The sequence below is a fragment of the Nerophis ophidion genome, linkage group LG25 (assembly GCF_033978795.1).
Source record: "Nerophis ophidion isolate RoL-2023_Sa linkage group LG25, RoL_Noph_v1.0, whole genome shotgun sequence".
In the NCBI taxonomy this organism is placed as follows: domain Eukaryota; kingdom Metazoa; phylum Chordata; class Actinopteri; order Syngnathiformes; family Syngnathidae; genus Nerophis; species Nerophis ophidion.
Window position 1 is genome coordinate 29,009,156 of NC_084635.1, and position 20,598 is coordinate 29,029,753.

The 20,598-nt window shown below is 38.6% G+C and overlaps 1 protein-coding gene across 2 annotated transcripts in view; it reads left to right on the forward strand.

The window, feature by feature from the left end:
* The window catches only part of tgfbrap1 (transforming growth factor, beta receptor associated protein 1), a 44,165-nt gene that overhangs the window by 23,515 nt on the left and 52 nt on the right, over positions 1-20,598 (forward strand). For both annotated transcript variants that reach the window (XM_061887625.1, XM_061887626.1), the window contains exons 8-13: positions 4,044-4,101; positions 7,179-7,322; positions 9,952-10,095; positions 15,949-16,108; positions 16,202-16,662; positions 18,260-20,598. The exon at positions 18,260-20,598 is cut by the window's right edge and continues 52 nt beyond it. In XM_061887625.1, the coding sequence (XP_061743609.1) occupies positions 4,044-4,101; positions 7,179-7,322; positions 9,952-10,095; positions 15,949-16,108; positions 16,202-16,662; positions 18,260-18,448 (1,156 nt within the window). In that variant the 3' untranslated portion in view covers positions 18,449-20,598. The remainder of the gene's footprint in view (positions 1-4,043; positions 4,102-7,178; positions 7,323-9,951; positions 10,096-15,948; positions 16,109-16,201; positions 16,663-18,259) is intronic.

A 20,598-nucleotide genomic window follows, 5' to 3' on the forward strand; every position in this document is an offset into this window, starting at 1 on the left:
GAATAATACACAATGGTTGGATAAACACAAAATAGACAAAATTATACATGACAAACAGAAATGGCATAATTGAACACTAAAAAAGTGAACAGTATAAAGTGCAAATAATGCTGTAAACATTATTAAAAAAAGCAAAACACACAAACAACCTGAGTGGGATAAAATGTATAAAACTCAGCATCAATACTTGCTCTTGAACAAGTGTAAACTTAACAAAGAAAAATATATATCTACACACTCCCTTCAATTGTTCCCCCCCCCCTGACTGCAGTCCGAGCATAATGGGGAGATTCTTTTTAACAAAGACGAGCGCTTCAAGATGCCCAGGTGTCAGCCTGCTCCTGTGTTCATCAATGAGTGAGGCTGTGCTAAAAAGCCTCTCACTCTCAACACTGGTGCAAGGAGCACTGAGGAACTTAGCTGCTGTTGCTGCCAGGGCGGGTAGTCGAGACTGATTGTCTCTCCAGTAGTGAAAAGGATTGCTCTTACGCCCAGCTGGAGGCTCACTGAGGTAGCTCTCCTACTGAAACAGTGCCCCTGGGGTGATCTGCTGCTCAGATGGACTTGCTGTGCAGCTCTCCTCCAGTATCTCGTCAAAGTAGCTGCCGAGGCTGCTGGTTGAGCTTCCAGCCTCCATTCCTGGTGTTTGCCTTGCTGTCTCAGCCTCAGCCACACCTTCTCCAGAGGGCATGGTCTTCAGTTCTTGTTCCATTTTTATGACCTCTACCTTTAGTGCCTCCTTTGCCTGATCCAGGTTGGTAGCATTAGTGAAGGACCTTAACATTTGGACAAAATGTAATAAAGATATAAACAATTATTTTATATTGTTTCAGCCAGTCTCCACATATTAATGTTCAATGACAACAAGTAAGACACAAAATAGATCACAAATGATCAACAGTGACATTCGTTTCCTCACCCATGTTATAACTGAAAGAAAGTAAGAATATATTAAGAATATTATAACAATAATAATAATACATTCCCATCACCCTATATCTATGAAACATCAGGCTACTGAAATACTGACAAAGAAATAAATGCCAGCTGTAGAGTAAAATATTTTCAATATGGTACTGAAGCTTATAACATGCTCAAATAATTATAAAGCACTTACCGTATTTTTCGGACTATAAGTCGCAGTTTTTTTAAGAGTGCTACTTATACTCAGGAGCGACTTATGTGTGAAATTATTAACACATTACCGTAATATATCAAATAATATTATTTAGCTCATTCACGTAAGAGTCTAGATGTATAAGATTTCTTGGGATTTAGCGATTAGGAGTGACAGATTGTTTGGTAATCGTATAGCATGTTCTATATGATATAGTTATTTGAATGACTCTTACCATAATATGTTATGTTAACATACCAGGCACCTTCTCAGTTGGTTATTTATGCGTCATATAACGTACACTTATTCAGCCTGTTGTTCACTACTCTTTATTTTAAATTGCCTTTCAAATGTCTATTCTTGGTGTTGGATTTTATCAAATAAATTTCCCCCAAAAATGCGACTTATACTCCGGTGTGATTTATATATGTTTTTTTCCTTCTTATTATGCATTTTCGGGAGTTGCGACTTATACTCCGAAAAATACAGTACTTGTCTTTGTAGTGTGGATCTAGCATTGTTGCCACGGCATAGAGGGGTTCAGTTTCCACATGGTCAAAACGTGTGTGCACCACATCGAGTAGAGTGGCCTTCATAGTTTGAATCCCTCTGTGTTCTTCGCTTTCACTGTCTAGAAAGCATGTCAGGACACAGACAGATGGGATAACATCGGCTGCTGTGGCGGAGGCTGCACTAACCTCGGCTGTCGGCTCTTGGAAGGGTTTAAGAATTCTTGCAGTTTTCACTAGCAGCGACCATTGGTTGCCTGTTAATGTGGCTGGCAGATTGCGTCGCAATCTTCCTCTTTTTCGTTTTGTAGGGTAAAATAATCCCACAGAGCTGACATTTTTACTGGTAACTTTTAATTCACATGGCCGTCTTAACGGTTAGGACACGGACATGTGGATGTGTTGAAGGTGTGCTGGAAATTAGGCAGCAGCAGAGAAGTGAAATGTATTATTTAAATCGGTGCGTTGAAAAACCCTGTCCGGATTTTTTTTAAAAACTGGATCTGAATCGGCATTTTTCCATGCCTTGCCGATACGCATTTTTTTGCACATATCAGCGGCCGATCCGATCCAAATATCGGATCGGGACAACCCTAGTTGGAACACTGGGTAAAAGCTGACCACTTTAAACAATGTTTGCACATGAAACTGTCAATGGCGCTGCACTTTTACTTGAAGGCACGTTTATATCCCTGCAAGCAGTCAACAGGAAACATTTAATCTGAGATCCATATTGAAGTGGATGTTTGCAACTCGCTTACAGTTACATTTTTCCAACCAGAACACCACTACGGAGAGAAATGTTACCAAAAAAATAGATTTCAGCTCCCAAAATATTTTTGCAAACAAAACAAAATTGATTTGAAATGAAAAAAATATTTTTCACACAAATTGAGGTTGCAAATCCTTTTATCTAAAAAAAAAATGAAATCAATTATTTGCAAAAGCATGAATTTAAACATTTTGTTGTTTTTTTTCAAACAAAGTAATGGTTCAAAATCTTTTTTTTTATAACATTTTTTTTTCCAACACCAAACATATTTTGCAAAGAAAAAATGTATTGAAATTTTTTTATATAAATATTTTCAAACAAAGCTTCTATTTAAAATATTTCTTTTCTGTCTTTTTTGGGGGGGGAAAAAACAAACATTTGCAACCAAACTGAAATATTTGCAAACAATAAATAGACAATTTTCAGATCATTTTCAAACAGTTTTGATTTTAAATATTTGTATTTGTATTTTTTTTCAAAAATGAAAGAAAAATATTTGCAACCAAAATAAAATATTTGCAAACAATAAATAGATTTGAATTCAAACAATTTTCAGACAAAGTTATGGTTTCAAATCTTTGTATTTTTTTTATTTTATTTTATTTTTAAATAAAAAAAAAATGCAACCAAACTAAAGTATTTGCAAACAATAAATACATTTGAATTTAAAAGATTTCCGGATCATTTTCCTAAAAATATAAAAAATTGCAACCGAGATAAAATATTTGCAATTGTGGGGTAACAAATAGTTAATGTAGTTTTTTTTTTGATTGAATAAAACTTTTATTGGTACATTGCACAGTTCAGTACATATTCCGTACAATTGACCACTAAATGGTAACACCCAAATAAGTTTATCAACTTGTCCAGGGTCCATGTTAATCAATTCATGGTAATTGGTAGTTGTCAATCTCTTAAAAGGCGTTGATAACCTGTCATTACGATGAGGCCTCGCCTACAAAATTGAGGTTGAGTCGTAACCAAAAAACTATTTGTAACTATGGTAAATAAAAATTTGAGACCGAAAAATTGCTAATATTTTTTTTCATTTTTCAAAGAAAATAAAGATTTCAAACCAAACTTTAACAAAGATTTGAGTTCAGTTGAAACAAAAAATAAAGTATTTGTAACCAAAAAAATGATTTACCACCAAAAACAAATTAAAACCCAAAACATTTGCAAAAAACAATTTTTAACCCAATTTTTTTCTGTTTGAAAATGTATAAATTTTTAATTTCAAATGATTTTTTTGTTGTTGTTTCAAATATATATATTTTAAAAGCGCGTGCACACACACAAAACAGTCCCAGAAAATGAACAGGCATTTTTGAAATCATGGTGGTGTTGTGATGAAATATACATTTATTGACAGCCAAATCGCTATCATTATTTAACAACACACAAAGCTAACATGCGTGAGGGTGTTATTTCATTATTTAAAACACATTGGAAAGTTAACGCCCTCTAAAGATCCGTGTACAGGTTGCAGACTGACGATTTGTGTTGACCAGTGTCTTCATAGAGATTGCAAAGTCAATAGTTTCTATTTTAGTTTTCTGTCCATCAATATTTGTCTATGTATTTGTTTTTTTATGGGAAAAAAAAGTGAACTAAACACATTGTGTTTCATCTGCTTTTGTTCCAGATATTTTGCACTCGGGCTGCTCTACCATTCTAACGGCCAGGATCCAGCAGCTCTTCAGGTAGATTCTAACTTGGAATAATTCATACCAGCATATTCGGTGTATTGTGGTGGGGAAAAGATGTGTAAGAAAACCCACAGTCCAAAGAAATGATTCCAAGATCTTGAGAAACTTTTAAAAGGTCCTGAGGAGCTACTACAGGTTATGCCAATGATAGTTTTAAAAAAAAATCCACAAAAATGACAAAATCATGTTTTTTAAAAATAAGTCAAACATTATTGTTTTTTTTGTTTTTTTTACTTTCAACGCTTAAATCTTGATCAATTGTCATATCCGTCCGTTGATTATAACAGTGTTTCTTAACCAAAAGGCCCAACAATGGGCCGCCAAAAATATGTTTCCCAGCTTTATGTCCACATGGGCCAGTACTCAGTTGCAATACACTTTTCCACCACTTGTGGCAGTAATGACAATATCAAACAAAAAGAAGGAGTCTGGAGCTAAAGTCAGAGAAGTTTCTTAAGCGCAAAAATTATGACTAAAGTTTTGAATCTTTATTTTCATTTGCACTTATTTTATTGACAGCTTAAGAAACATTTATATATTATATAATTGTTATTAATTTAGTTGTAATTTATTTTATGTATTTATTTTAGCACTATGTAATTGTATATAAATGTATACTTTGTTTGCAGTATATTTGATTTGTATTTATTTTTGTAATCCGGCTGACCTAAAACGTGATGATAATCTTTTTATTGAACACATGCTTTTGTAACATTTGCTAAGGTTGTAAACTGTAAGTAGGTTGGATATAATTATTAAATACGATTAATATCAAGAGTAATATTTACTAAGTCAATAGTGTTATTTTGAGTGGGGCCCGGGCCAGAGTAGACAAATACTTTAAAAAAAGAACGGTGTCCAAAAGTTTGGTCCAGGCACCATTTACGGCCCGCGGTACAATTGTTAACATTAGCATGGTAGCTAATCGCGTCAAATATTTTGTTACCTGACGAATGCTACCTGTTAGCATCGTAGAAGTGGGAATCTTGGGCCACCTCACGATTCGATTAAAAATCGATTATTGATGCATCTTTAATTTATTTACATTGATGCAGTTTTACATTTGTTTTTCAGCGTTTATCGCTTGCAACTTTTAAAAACAGTGCATTTGTAAGAAGAAATTCCCATCACATTCATTGAATTTTGTGCGGAACTGGAACATAAGTACCCTAAAATGAAGGAACGTTTTAGAACTGTCTGCGTGAGATCGGTAGGTTGTGAGTTCAAACCCCAGCCGAGTTATACCAAAGACTATAAAATTGGACCCATTACCTCCCTGCTTGGCACTCAGCATCAAGAGTTGGAATTGAGGGTTAAATCACCAAAAATGATTACCGGGCGTGGCCACTGCTGCTGCTCTCCGCTCCCCTCACCTGCCAGGGGGTGTTCAAGGGTGATTGGTCAAATGCAGAGAATAATGTTGTGTGTGTGACAATCATTGGTACTTTAACTTTTATTACTTTATGTACAAAAAATAAATAGACGTTTACTAATTTATTTGTAGATTGTAGATTGTCACTGAAGGCATCAAAACTATCAATGAACACATTTGGAGTTATGTACCTAACAAAAAAAGGCGAAATAACTGAAAACATGTTTTATATTGTAGTTTCTTCAAAATAGCCACCCTTTGCTCTGATTACTGCTTTGCACACTTTTGGCATTCTCTCGATGAGCTTCAAGAGGTAGTCAGTCACCTGAAAGGGTTGCCACTTCACAGTTGTTGTAGTTTGGATGCCTTCAGTGACATGAAATAGGAAAATATCAAATATTATTGATATCGATAAATATAAAAAAACCTATATTGTGATATATTTTTAAGACATAATCGCACAGTTCTAACTAATATCTGTCAGTAGACTCTCTATTGAAGCGCTAAAAACTGCCAGTACAACAAGGAAGGCGGGGCGAACTTGTCGAAGTGGAAGCACGTCAATAAGACCGCCTACTAACAAGACGGTCAGAAAGCGACCTGAAGACTCTCCGTAAAACATAATCTACCGTATTTCCGCCGGGGCGCTAATTAATTTAAAACCTCTTCTCACCCCTGCGCTTACTAATGGCATGCAGTAAAAAATTGTGCTAGCGGAGTGTATAATATAGCCAAGAGTCATGGATGCATTGGAATTCTGGGTAATTCTTATGTTGCATTTATAATGTGTTACAGGGCCAATGTTCTCCAGAAATGTGTTTGGTGTGGGTTCACAGAGTGTGGCGCATATTAGTAAGAGTGTTAAAGACAAGTTGTTTTATATCACAACCATCAGTGTGATCTGTATGGCTGTGGAACAAGACCCTTGGTTTAACACATAGTAAAAGCCAAAAAAAACCTCTTCCGCCATTTTGGAAATGACGTCAGGGGAAGAGTCACTCGTGACGTCACGACTTTGACCCGGCGGTAAAAGTAAGCATGCGCTAATAAATTTGGGGAGCGAGTTCAACCCGGCAGTAATTCAAGGCAGGCGCATATTACATGCCCGGCGGCTATTCAAGGAAATACGGTATTCAACATTTTAACCAGAGAACCACCATTACATTTTATGTAAACCACAAGGAAGTCTTTCAAATGTAGAAAAAAAAACCCCACAATATGCGCCTTATGGCCAATAAAATACAGTATAATGAAACTTTTTCAAAACGGATTGCAGGGAGATGGCTGTCAGAATATTTCCATCTAAGTTATCACAAAACTTAGTGTTTCAATGAGTTCCCTGGCGAGAGGAAAAAAGCTGTCTTTGAGGCTACCAAGCAAAAGGCTTGTAAAACTCCTGTGTAGAATGGGGAAGCGACATGAAGGTGTCCGTTTCCTTGATATATTGTAACCCACAGGAAGATTTTGTCTTGACCCGAGATCTACCAAGCGGAGAGGCAGCAGAGCCTGAAAACACATTGAATGAGAAGGCGTGTCCAAACTTTTGGCCTGTACTGTATATTGATAGCCCCAAACCGTGATATTGTTAATGATGTCCTGCTGCAGACTAAGTTCACCTTGGCCTACTCATAAAGTAACTCATTAATGCGACATGAAGGGAACTCCCGTCATTCATTTTTCTTCAAACATCTTCCATCAGATGTGGACCCGTGTCGCTGACGGCCATCTAGAGGATTCTACAAGGCCGGATCTCTTTGACTACATTGTAGACTTTCTCTGCTCCACTGCCAATCTGGACCTCGTGTGGAAGTACGCAAACTGGGCGCTACACAAGGATCCTGCTGTAGGTCCACCTCTGTTACTGGTAGTTTAATTCTGTTTCAGTTCAGGTAGTTTAGTCCTGTTTCAGTTCATAATGAGAAGTCATAAAAACACACATTGTGTTAAATATCAGTAAGAACTGAACATTGTCTTTCTGATATTGGGCGTCTAATCATCCTAAGGCAGGGGTGTCCAACTGGTTTTCATTGAGTGCCACATCGCAGTTATGGTTGCCCTCAGAGGACCGCTTTTAACAATGAGTAATATGAGAATATACATAATACAAACTCTGTTTCCATATGAGTTGGGAAATTGTGTTGGATGTAAATATAAATGGAATACAATGTTTTGCAAATAATTTTCAACCCATATTCAGTTGAATATGCTACAAAGACAACATATTTGATGTTCAAACTGATAAACATTTTTTTTTGCAAATAACCATTAACTTTAGAATTTGATGCCAGCAATACGTGACAAAGAAGTTGGGAAAGGTGGCAATAAATACTGATAAAGTTGAGGAATGCTCATCAAACACTAATTTAGAACATCCCAGAAGTGTGCAGGCTAATTGGGAACAGGTGGGTGCCATGATTGGGTATAAAAACAGCTTCCCAAAAAATGCTCAGTCTTTCACAAGAAAGGATGGGGCGAGGTACACCCTTTTGTCCCCAATTGCGTGGGATAATAGTCATACAGTTTAAGAACGTTTCTCAAAGTGCAATTGCAAGAAATTTAGGGATTTCAACATCTACGGTCCATAATATCATCAAAAGGTTCAGAGAATCTGGAGAAATCACTCCACGTAAGCAGCATGGCCGGAAACTAACATTGAATGACCGTGACCTTCAATCCCTCAGACCGCACTGTATCAAAAACCAACATCAATCTCTAAAGGATATCACCACATGGGCTCAGGAACACTTCAGAAAACCACTGTCACTAAATACAGTTTGTCGCTACATCTGTAAGTGCAAGTTAAAGCTCTACTATGCAAAGTGAAAGCCATTTATCAACAACATCCAGAAACGCCGCCGGCTTGTCTGGGCCCAAGATCATCTAAGATGGACTGGTGGAAAGTGATAAAGTGTTCTGTGGTCTGACGAGTCCACATTTCAAATTGTTTTTGGAAATATTCGACATTGTGTCATCCGGACCAAAGGGGAAGCGAACCATCCAGACTATTATTGACGCAAAGTTCAAAAGCCAGCATCTGTGATGGTATGGGGCTGCATTAGTGCCCAAGGCATGGGTAACTTACACATCTGTGAAGGCACCATTAATGCTGAAAGGTACATACAGGTTTTGGAACAACATATGCTGCCATCTAAGCGCCGTCTTTTTTATGGACGCCCCTGCTTATTTCAGCAAGACAATGCCAAGTCACATTCAGCACGTGTTACAACAGCGTGGCTTTGTAAAAAAAGAATGCGGGTACTTTCCTGGCCGGCCTGCAGTCCAGACCTGTCTCCCATCGAAAATGTGTGGCGCATTATGAAGCGTAAAATACGACAGTAGACACCCCGGACTGTTGAACGACTGAAGCTCTACATAAAACAAGAATGGGAAAGAATTCCCCTTTCAAAGCTTCAACAATTAGTTTCCTCAGTTCCCAAATGTTTGAGTGTTGTTAAAAGAAAAGGTGATGTAACACAGTGGTGAACATGCCATTTCCCAACTACTTTGGCAAGTGTGCAGCCATGAAATTCTAAGTTAATTATTATTTGCAAAAAAAAAAAACAAAGTTTATGAGTTTGAACATCAAATATCTTGTCTTTGTAGTGCATTCAATTGAATATGGGTTGAAAAGAATTTGCAAATCATTGTATTCTGTTTATATTTACATCTAACACAATTTCCCAACTCATATGGAAATGGGTTTTGTACAATTAACAATATGATTTTATAAATGAGCTGCAAAAAAATATTAAAATTTTACTTTAAAAACTGGCAGCTCAGTCATCAGAATTTTACAATAAAAGCAGTGTTGTTTTTTTTACAGCATATAAAAAACTTGAATAAATGGAATGCAATGGAGAAACAATATCACTGTTTTTAGCTGTAAAATTAAAGCAACAGAGCTGCCAGTAAAATGTTTTGATGTTTTTTATTTATTTATTTATTTATTTTTTAAGTTTTAGTGTCTTACTGTATATGGGAAAAAAACAGTACCAACGTGGATTTTACGGTTAAAAAAAACTTGGTTGGCGGAATTTAACCGTAGAATCCATTGTCAATTTTATAGTCTACAATTTCATTAATAATTTGATTTGAAATCATAAGTCAAGCAGATATTTGAGTACAGTATTCATCTATATTTTAACAAAAAATATTTTTCGGAATACCTGATAATATAATATTTTGATAATATATATTGAATTTTAATAGTTATGCAATTGCATGCAGTATGTGATTTTTAATGTCAAAAGGGAAAGAACAAATATATTTAGTAAGAAGAGATTTAGCATTTTAATAACGCATATTATTTCCAGGCTTTCGCAGGTCACATAAAATAATGTAGTGGGCCAGATTTGGCCCCGGGCCTTGAGTTTGACACTTGTGCCCGTACATTGTTGTAATTAGCTCATGTTATGTAAGACCGAGTACAAACACCGTGGTAACACAGGCTTTGTTTTTTTCCCCCCACATAGACAGCTGTCCACATCTTTTCCAAGAGGTCCGGTGATCAGGCCCAGGCAGACCTGAAGCCTGACGATGTCATCGCATACCTGGCAGAGCACAGGGAGGCTCTCCTCCTCTATTTGGAACACCTGGTGCTAGAAAGGCGGACACAGGTACCATGCTCGGACGACAGTCTGGTTTGTCAGAGGAATATTTCCCCACCTTTTGAGCAAAATGGAATGCATTAGAAGTCACAAGCTTTGGACTTCATTTTGCTTGAAGAAATGAACACAGTGATCTGTTTTTCTATCCTATGCACCCACACCTCTACCGTATTTGTCAAACTATAAGGCGCACTTGAAATCCTTTAATTTTCTCAAAAATGGACAGTGTGCCCTATAACCTGGTGTGCCTAATGTACTGCATAATTCATGTTTTGTTTACCGGCCTCGAAACAATTTTATTTGGTACATATTGGAATGATAAGTGTGACCAGTAGATGGCAGTCATACATAAGAGATAAATGTAGACTGCAATATGATGGCAGTAAACAACACCAAATCTTTAAATGTTCCATTGAGAATATAGAACATTACACACAGCGCTCAAAAATTAGTCAAAATGTTTTTAGAATGACGCATTAAACATACAAGTAATATTATGGTGTGTGTGTGTATAAAGACCGCAAAATGGCACCTATTAGCAGACATATTACCTGGCGTTTTGTTTCGCAATATAATGCAAAAGCAACTTTTCTTACCTTCTGGTACCTGCTGATGTGTATTTGGGATCTGCTCAAGTCCTGAAAATGTTCGCGCGTCTGCCATTGTAGTCCATGGTGACGACGTTGTTGATAAGCTTCTTCTTTATAGAACCTTTATTTAACCAGATAAGAAACCCATCGAGATCAAGATCTCTTTCACAAGGGTGACTTGGCCAAGAGGTCAACAGAACATGTCACAGAGCATTTTCAAAAAAGTAATATGTTGAGACATACATTTTAGAAAACATAAAAGAGAGCTGTAAAACAATAAAGATTTACACCTTTTAAAAACACAGGCACTGTGCAAAAGTCTCTTGCTGTCTGTTCCCCGTTTCCATATGAGTTGGGAAATTGTGTCAGATGTAAATATAAACGGAGTACAATGATTTGCAAATCGTTTTCATTCCATATTCAGTTGAATATGCTACAAAGACAACATATTTGATGTTCAAACTGATAAACACTTTTTTTTTGTGCAAATAATCATTAAGTTTAGAATTTGATGCCAGCAACACGTGACAAAGAAGTTGGGAATGGTGGCAATAAATACTGATAAAGTTAAGGAATTCTCATCAAACACTTATTTGGAACATCCCACAGGTGTGCAGGCTCATTGGGAACGGGTGGGTGCAATGATTGAGTAGAAAAACAGCTTCCCAAAAAATGCTCAGTCTTTCACAAACAAGGATTGGGAAACGGTCACCACTTTGTGAACAAATGCGTGAGCAAATTGTCATACAGTTTAAGAACAACATTTCTCAACAAGCTATTGCAAGAATTTTAAGAATTTCACCATCTACGGTCCGTAATATCATCAAAAGCTTTAGAGAATCTGGAGAAATCACTGCACGTAAGCGATGATATAACAGACCTTCGTCCCCTCAGGTGGTACTGTTTCAAAAAGCGACATCAGTGTGTAAAGGATTTAACCACATGGGTTCAGGAACACTTCAGAAAACCACTGTCAGTAACTACAGTTTGTCGCTACATCTGTAAGTGCAAGTTAAAACTACTATGCAAAGCCAAAGCCATTTATCATCGACAGCCAGAAACACCGCCGGCTTCGCTGGGCCCGAGCTTAGCCAAGATGGGCTGATGGAAAGTGGAAAAGTGTTCTGTGGTCTGACGAGTCCACATTTCAAATTGTTTTTTGGAAACGGTGAAAGTCGTGTCCTCCGGACCAAAGAGGAAAAGAACCATCAGGACTGTTCTAGGTGCAAAGTTGAAAAGCCAGCATCTGTAATGGTATGGGGGTGTATTAGTGCCCCAGGCATGGGTAACTAACAAATCTGTGAAGGCACCATTAATGCTGAAAGGTACATTCAGGTTTTAGAGCTATAGTGGGGCAAAATAATATTTAGTCAGACACCGATTGTGCAAGTTCTCCCACTTAAAATGATGACAGAGGTCTGTAATTTTCATCATAGGCACACTTGAACTGTGAGAGACAGAATGTGGGAAAAAAAATCCAGGAATTCACATTGTAGGAATTTTAAATATTTTATTAGTAAATTATGGTGGAAAATAAGTATTTGGTCACTTCAAACAAGGAAGATCCCTGGCTCTCACAGACATGTAACTTGTTATTTAAGAATCTCTTCTGTCTTCCTCTCATTACCTGTATTAATGGCACTTGTTTGAACTCGTTATCTGTATAAAAGACACCTGTCCACAGCCTCAAACAGTCAGACTCCAAACTCCACTGTGGCCAATACCCAAAAGCTGTCGAAGGACACCAGGAAAATAATTTTAGACCTGCACCAGACTGGGAAGAGTAAATCTACAATAGGCAAGCAGCTTGGTGTGAAAAAATCAACTGTGGGAGCAATTATCAGAAAATGGAAGACATACAAGACCATTGATAATCTCCCTTGATCTGGGGCTCCACGCAAGATCTCATCCCGTGGGGTCAAAATGATCATGAGAACGGTGAGCAAAAATCTCAGAACCACACGGGGGGACCTGGTGAATGGCCTGCAGAGAGCTGGGACCAAAGTAACAAAGGGAATCAAATCCTGCAGTGCCAGACGTGTCCCCCTGCTTAAGCCAATGCATGTCCAGGCCCGTCTGAAGTTTGCCAGAGAGCACATGGGAGAATGTCATGTGGTCAGATGAAACCAAAGTAGAACTTTTTGGTATAAACTCAACTCGTCGTGTTTAGAGGAAGAAGAATACTGAGTTGCATCCCAAGAACACCACACCTACTGTGAAGCATGGGGGTGGAAATATCACGCTTTGGGGCTGTTTTTCTGCTAAGGGGACAGGATGATTGATCCGTGTTAAGGAAAGAATGAATGGGGCCATGTATCGAGAGATTTTGAGCCAAAACCTCCTTCCATCAGTGAGAGCTTTGAATGGTTGACCAAATACTTATTTTCCACCATAATTTACAAATAAATTCTTTAAAATGTCTACAATGTGAATTCCTGGATTTTTTGTACATATGTTGCCATCCAAGCAACGTTAGCATGGACGCCCTTGCTTATTTCAGCAAGACAATGCCAAGTCACTTGTTACAACAGCGTGGCTTCATGGTAAAAGAGTGCGGATACTAGACTGGCTTGCCCGTAGTCCAGACCTGTCTCCCATTGAAAATGTGTGGCGCATTATGAAGCCTAAAATACCACAACGGAGACCCCGGACTGTTGAACAACTTAAGCTGTACATAAAACAAGAATGGGAAAGAATTCCACCTGAAAAGCTTCAAAAATGTGTCTCCTGAGTTCCCAAAGGTTTATTGAGTGTTGTTAAAAGGTGATGTAACACAGTGGTGAACATGCCCTTTCCCAACTACTTTGGCACGTGTTGCAGCCATGAAATTCTAAGTTAATTATTATTTGCAAAAAAAAAACAAAGTTTATGAGTTTGAACATCAAATATCTTGTCTTTGTAGTGCATTCAATTGAATATGGGTTGAAAAGGATTTGCAAATCATTGTATTCCGTTTATATTTACATTATATATTACATATTACACAATTTCCCAACTCATATGGAAACAGGGTTTGTAGACAGCCTTAGAATTAAATACCCACCTGAGAACTTTCAGTTTTTTGATTTTGGTGGTAGTGTTTTGCCAGAAGAAGACCACATTTCCCATGAGGACTGGTGCATGTAGCGTCAACCTGACATGATGTCCGCTGTAATATTGACACAAATATTAAGTCTCTAATGGCTATGTTGATGTTAAATAGCAGAGAATATCTAGAAAAGATCTTGGATTGCAATACAAACATGACGCTACTGCCAAGAATGCAGGTCCGAAGCAAAGAAAGAGCGAGAGTGTTTTCGAAGGAAGTAATAGTGAACATATGAAGCTGGTGGCTAATTATTGCTACCACGCAAATTTCTGATGGCTAACTTTAGCATATTGATTTGAACATGGAAACTCACTTACAGTATTTTTCGGAGTATAGGTTTCTCCGGAGTATAAGTTGCACCTGCCGAAAATGCATAATAAAGAAGGAAAAAAATATATAAGTCGCACTGGAGTATAGGTCAAATTTTTTGTTGAAATTTTTTTGATAAAACCCAACATCAAGAATAGACATTTGAAAGATAATTTAAAATAAATAAAGAATAGTGAACAACAGGCTGAATAAGTGTACGTTATATGAGGCATAAATAACCAACTGAGAAGGTGCCTGGTATGTTAACGTAACATATTATGGTAAGAGTCATTCAAATAACTATAACATATAGAACATGCTATACGTTTACCAAACAATCTGTCACTCCTAATCGCTAAATCCCATGAAATCTTGTATGTCTAGTCTCTTACGTGAATGAGCTAAATAATATTATTTGATATTTTATGGTAATGTGTTAATAATTTCACACATAAGTCGCTCCTGAGTATAAGTCGCACCCCCGGCCAAACTGAAAAAAACTGTGACTTATAGTCCGAAAAATACGGTAATAGTTTAGCAGGCAGCATCGGTCTGAATGTCCTCGTCTTTGAGCTCATGCCAGCGAGTAAAAGCCGAGGCAATGATGATCCTTGACTGTCCTTTTATCCGGGTAACCTCTTTTTTTTTGTCTCCTAAGACAAAACTTTTGGTTTCTTTGGTTGTTTTGGCGCTCTGGCCATGATGGCGTTCTCCTTTTTGTTTTCTGGAGGCGCGTGGTTGCTATTAAACACCACCCTCGGTCAGCTGGAAATTGGGTTACTGTATTTATTTGCAGGCTATACAAAATATCAAGAATTATTGATATCGATCAGTTTAAAAAACTATATTGTGAGATTTTTTTAAGACATAATCGCACAGTTGTAACGTATATCTGTCAGTCGACACTATGGAAACGCTAAAAACTGCCGGTACAACAAACTTGGTGGGGAGAATACGTTGTTGAAGTGGAGGCACGTCAATAAGACCGGCCACAAACGAGACGGTCAGAAAGCGACCTGAAGAAGCTCCATAAAACATAATGTATGCAACATTTTGACTAAACAATCACCATTACATGTTATGTAGACATCAAGGAAGTCATTTAAATGTTGAAAAAAATCATAATAAGTGCCTTATGGTCCCAAAAATACGGTATAATGAAACTTTTTCAAAACAGATTGCAGGCAGTGGCAGTCAGAATAATTGTATCTAAGTTATCACAAAACTTTGAGTTTCAATGAGTTCCCGGCGAGAGGATAAAAGCTGTCTTTGATCCTGCCAAGCAAAAGGCTTGTAAAACTCCACTGTGTAGGATGGGAAACGACAAGGTGTCGGTTTCTTTGATGTATTTTAATCCACAGGAAGATTTTGTCTTGACCCGAGATCTACAAAGCTGAGAGTCGGCAGAGCCTGACCCCCCTCCAGGCACCTTTTCTTTGAATTGTTTTGTGACTAAAGGCAGCAGCTATTTACGACCCCCTTCCTAAAGAAACATTTGTAATCAGAGAAAGTCCAAATAAAACAGGAGGCGTACAATCTTTCGTCAATGCGTGGTGGGACACTGTACAAGGGTACAGGTCCACGCGTTTCTCCTTATTGAGCCAAATTTAATTCTGTCTCGGTTTAATTCCTTGCTTCTTGTCTGTTTAATAGATGTCATCAGTGTTTTGAACCTGAAAATGGCCTAAACATACATTTTTTAAACTAACTCTACGTATATTTTTTTCCTTAAATCAATTATTGAAAATTAGGAATTGATTTAGAATTGGGATGAATAAAAGTCATGATTTTTGGTGCTCCCTATAAACTGCTGCTTAAATAGAAACGCTGAGCTGCAGTTGCCATTATTTTCTTGTCTTATTGCCTCGTCCGTAGGAGGAGAAATTCCACACCCATCTGGCGGTCTTGTACGTGGACAGGGTCTTGTCCCTGCTGTCGGATTCCCCAGCCGATGAGGAGCAGCTGAGCAGCACCAGAAAGAAGCTCCAGGCTCTCCTCAGGGAGTCCAACCTGTACAGAGCCCAGCATCTTCTAGGTGAGACCACGGAAAGGAACGATACACCCACCTCACCGGTTGTTGCAAAATTGACCGACTCGGCGTGTTTTTTCTGCTACTTGGTTGTCTCAGGTAAGGTGGAAAAGTGCGAGCAGCTGCTGCTCGAGCGTGCGATGCTGCACGGGAATCTGGAGGAGCACGACAAAGCGCTCGACATCTTGGTGCACAAGCTGAGAGACTTCCCGTCTGCGGAGGCCTATTGTGTTTGGGCTTCTTCCTCCCAGGAACCTGCTGCCCGACAACAACTGTTCCACCGCCTCCTGGGGGTGTATCTCCAACATTGCGCAGCCGGGGACTCCCCAGCGCTTGGAGACCGCGGCGATCTGGAGATGGCTGCGGTGGACCTGCTGAATCGTCACGGCGAGACATTTGACGCGGTGCGCGTGCTGAGGACTCTGCCGGACAGCTGGTCGCTACAGCTGCTGCGGCCCTTCCTGGTTCGAGCCATCAGGGCCAACATGCACGCCTCACGCACGTCCCGCCTCGCCCTCGGACTTGCCCACTCCGAGCACCTCCAACTACTGCATGACAAGGTGAGCAAACTTCATTGGCTACAACTTGGTCCAGTATCCAAGCATTTATATTCATCATTCTAACTAGACATCACCACTGTGCAGAGGGGGGAGTCTTTGGGTACTTCACGATTCCCTTCCTGGGGTGACAATTCTCCATTCAACACGATTCTCTTAATATATTATAAAAAAAACAGCTTGTTACAGATTGCAAATGCTTCGTTTGGCTGCTGACGTACGACCTACAGTACAGGTCAAAAGTTTGAACACACCTTCTCATTCAATGTATTTTCTTTATTTTCATGACTATTTACATTGTAAATTGTCACTGAAGGCATCAAAACTATGAATGAACACATGTGGAGTTATAGATAGATAGATAGTACTTTGATTCCTTCATGTACTTAACACAAAAAGGTGAAATAACTGAAAACATGTTTTACATTGTAGTTCCTTCAAAATAGCCACCCTTTGCTCTGATTACTTTTTTGCACACTCTTGGCATTCTCTCAATGAGCTTCAAGAGGTAGTCACCTGAAAGGTTTTTCACTTCACAGGTGTGCTTTTTTTTCTTTATTCTCACCCCTTCCATTGTTTTCATGTATCTCACCATTTTTGTAAGGGGCTCCGGAAATTGGCAGACCCGTCAGCGATCCTGTTCTGTCTCCCCGTAATGTTTGATCCTGTTCTGTCTCCCCGTAATGTTTGATCCTGTTCTGTCTCCCTGTAATGTTTGTCTGATTTTGAATGGGATTGTGCTGACGATTTTAATTTCCCCTCAGGGATTAATAAAGTATTTCTGTTTCTGATTCATCGAGAGAATGCCGAGAGTGTGCAAAGCAGTAATCAGAGCAAAGGCTTGATTTCAAACAAATGTCTTTACAATAACCACAAATATAAGTGTTTGTCTTACAGGTAGTTATTATAGATGGATAGTACTTTATTGATTCCTTCAGGAGAGTTCCCTCATTATGGTAATTATTGTAAAAATGGTTTTCACTGTCCTCCAATGTAGCCGCCCTGCCGACACGCACATACCACTGTCACTATCACAGTGGTGCATTCACACATTGTAATCTTAACTTAAAAAACAAAACAAATGCTTTGAGGGTTAATCTTTATGGTGTGCAGCAGGAGAGGGTACTTCCTGGATGTTTCTAAACCACTCATTGCTTGTTTTTGATTGATTGATTGATCCTTCTATTAGTAGATTGCACAGTACAGTACATATTCCGTACAATTGACCACTAAATGGTAAAACCCGAATAAGTTTTTCCACTTGTTTAAGTCCATGTTAATCAATTCATTGTACATGTTCATTGTTGTGGCTTGAGTAGTCCTTTGAGACACTTGTAATTAAGGGCTATATAAATAAACTTTGATTGACTTTGACTCATTTTGAGCTGGCGAAAAGAGAAAAATGCCCACTAAGAATTTGCTGCCGGGCACAAAATGGCCGTTCTGTGAGGCACACAATCGTTGTTGAGGTTCTAATGGTAAATGGTAAATGGGTTGTACTTGTATAGCGCTTTTCTGCCCCTTTTTAAGGAGCCCAAAGCGCTTTGACAGTATTTCCATTCTAATCTATTCTAATCTGGCCTTTTCTTCGGTGGCGCAGCTGAAAGAGACGAAGAAGCCGATCACTGTGTCCGCCAAGAAGGGATGCCACTTGTGCCACAACACCTTCAGCGAGCCCAACGTGGTGTGTCTGCCCGGCGGCGTGCCCGTCCACGCTCATTGCCTGGCCCAGAGAGTAAGAGACTCGCCCACAAAGAGACAGCTAACCAACAGCAACAATCACACGTGAGGAAAAACAACACTGGGTTTTCTACGAGAGTCTCTAAAACAAAGATGAAAGGGACGAGGGCAAAGCACAGAGGTCACTGAGACAGAAGTTTTATGTGATGCACGTGCAGAACGTTGCGCAGGTCAAAGTCAGCTCAACTCTCCTTTCAAGTAACAGTGGAGTGGAAAAACAAGTTCACTTTATTAATACGCTAATTTGTCTTTCGTTCTGTCCATTAAACCATATCCAACTGTATTTACAATATACAAAGTTTGTTAAAAATACTGTTTGAACATCACAAAATGCCACAAATTCCTCTCCCAATAGCTTTGGCTATTTTTGGAGATTGACATCACTGTAAGATTCTACACTCTGACCATATTATTGGAGCAGTCATACTGGAAATACGCAAACAGTGGAAAGAGATGTGCCGTTTATCCTTTACAATCATGTAAGACAAGAACACATATGTTAAGATTTTTTTTATTCTAAATCATAAATAAATATCTAACACTTGAGTCAACATATGGAGGGTCCTCTCATTATACTCTCTCAAAACATCCTGAAGGCGCCAACAATACCCCATTTACATGTCCTGACCTGAAAATTAACCAAATATGTGTGAATGTTGTCTATCTGTGTTGGCCCTGCAATGAGGTGACGACTTGTCCAGGGTGTACCTTGCCTTCCGCCCGAATGCAGCTGAGATAGGCTCCAGGATCCCCCGCGACCCCAAAAGGGACAAGCAGTAGAAAATGGATGGATGGATGAGTCCATTAAACCATATCCAACTGTATTTACAATACACAAAGTAGGTGAAAATACCGTTTAAACATCACAAAATGCCACAAATACAGTGATACATTTTGAATATTCCTCTCCCAATACCTTTTGCTATTTTTGGACATTGACATCACTGTAAGATTTTGCACTCTGACCATATTATTAGAGCAGTCATACTGGAAATATGCAAACAGTGGAAAGAGATGTGCAGTTTATCATTCACAATCCTTATGTAAAACAAGAACACATGTTTGGATTCTTTTTATTCTAAATCATAAATAAATATGTAACAATTGAGTCAACTTATGAAAGGTCCTCTCATACTCTGTCAAAACATCCAGAGAGTGCCAACAATATTCCATTTACATGTCCTGACCTGAAAATTAACCAAATATGTGTGAATGTTGTCTGTCTGTGTTGGCCCTGCGATGAGGTGGCGACTTGTGCGGGCTGTACCCTGCCTTCCACCCGAAGGCAGCTGAGGTAGGCTCCAGCACCTCCCGCGACCCCAAAAGGGACAAGTGGTTGAAAATGGATGGATGGATGTGTCCATTAAACCATATCCAACTGTATTTACAATACACAAAGTATGTGAAAATACTGTTTAAACATTACAAAATGCCACAAATTCAGTCAGACATTTTGAATATTCCTCTCCCAATACCTTTTGCTATTTTTGGGGATTGACATCACTGTAAGATTGTGCATTCTGACCATATTATTAGAGCAGTCATACTGGAAATTTGCAAACTTTTCCTTCACAATCCTTATGTAAGACAAGAACACATATGTTTGCATTTTTTTTATTCTAAATCATAAAAAAATATCTAACAATTGAGTCGACAGATGGAAGGTCCTCTCATTATACTCTCTAAAAACATCCAATAGGCGCCAACAAAACTCCATTTACATGTCCTTAACTGAAAATTAACCTAATATGAGTGGTATTGTTATTAAAAACGCTAACGCAGACATTGAAAGCAGTGAGATAATTCTAGTTTAGGTCGCTATTGTTGACACACTGCTGCTTCGATTTAAACTTGGTAAAGTAAATTTTAGATGATAGTTCATGCATCTCTCACCTGCTGGTAGACAAATGTGGCCATGGACCGAGAGACTGGTCCACTTTCCCATCCGCCGAGACGACAAAAAAGACCCCCACTAGACATTTCTTGCAGGAACTACTTTTTTAACCCTTACTGAGGAAAATGCTTGAATCTTTATTTAAACGGAATTATGCGAGCGTCCCGTTTGTCAACATCCCAGCGAGTGTGGCAATATTACAGTGTTTGTTCTATTATGCTTCATTTATATGTTTAACACCTAGCAATGTTGCTAATGCTATAGTGTCACAATAAAGCTGCATCCATCACTCTGCTTCTAAAACT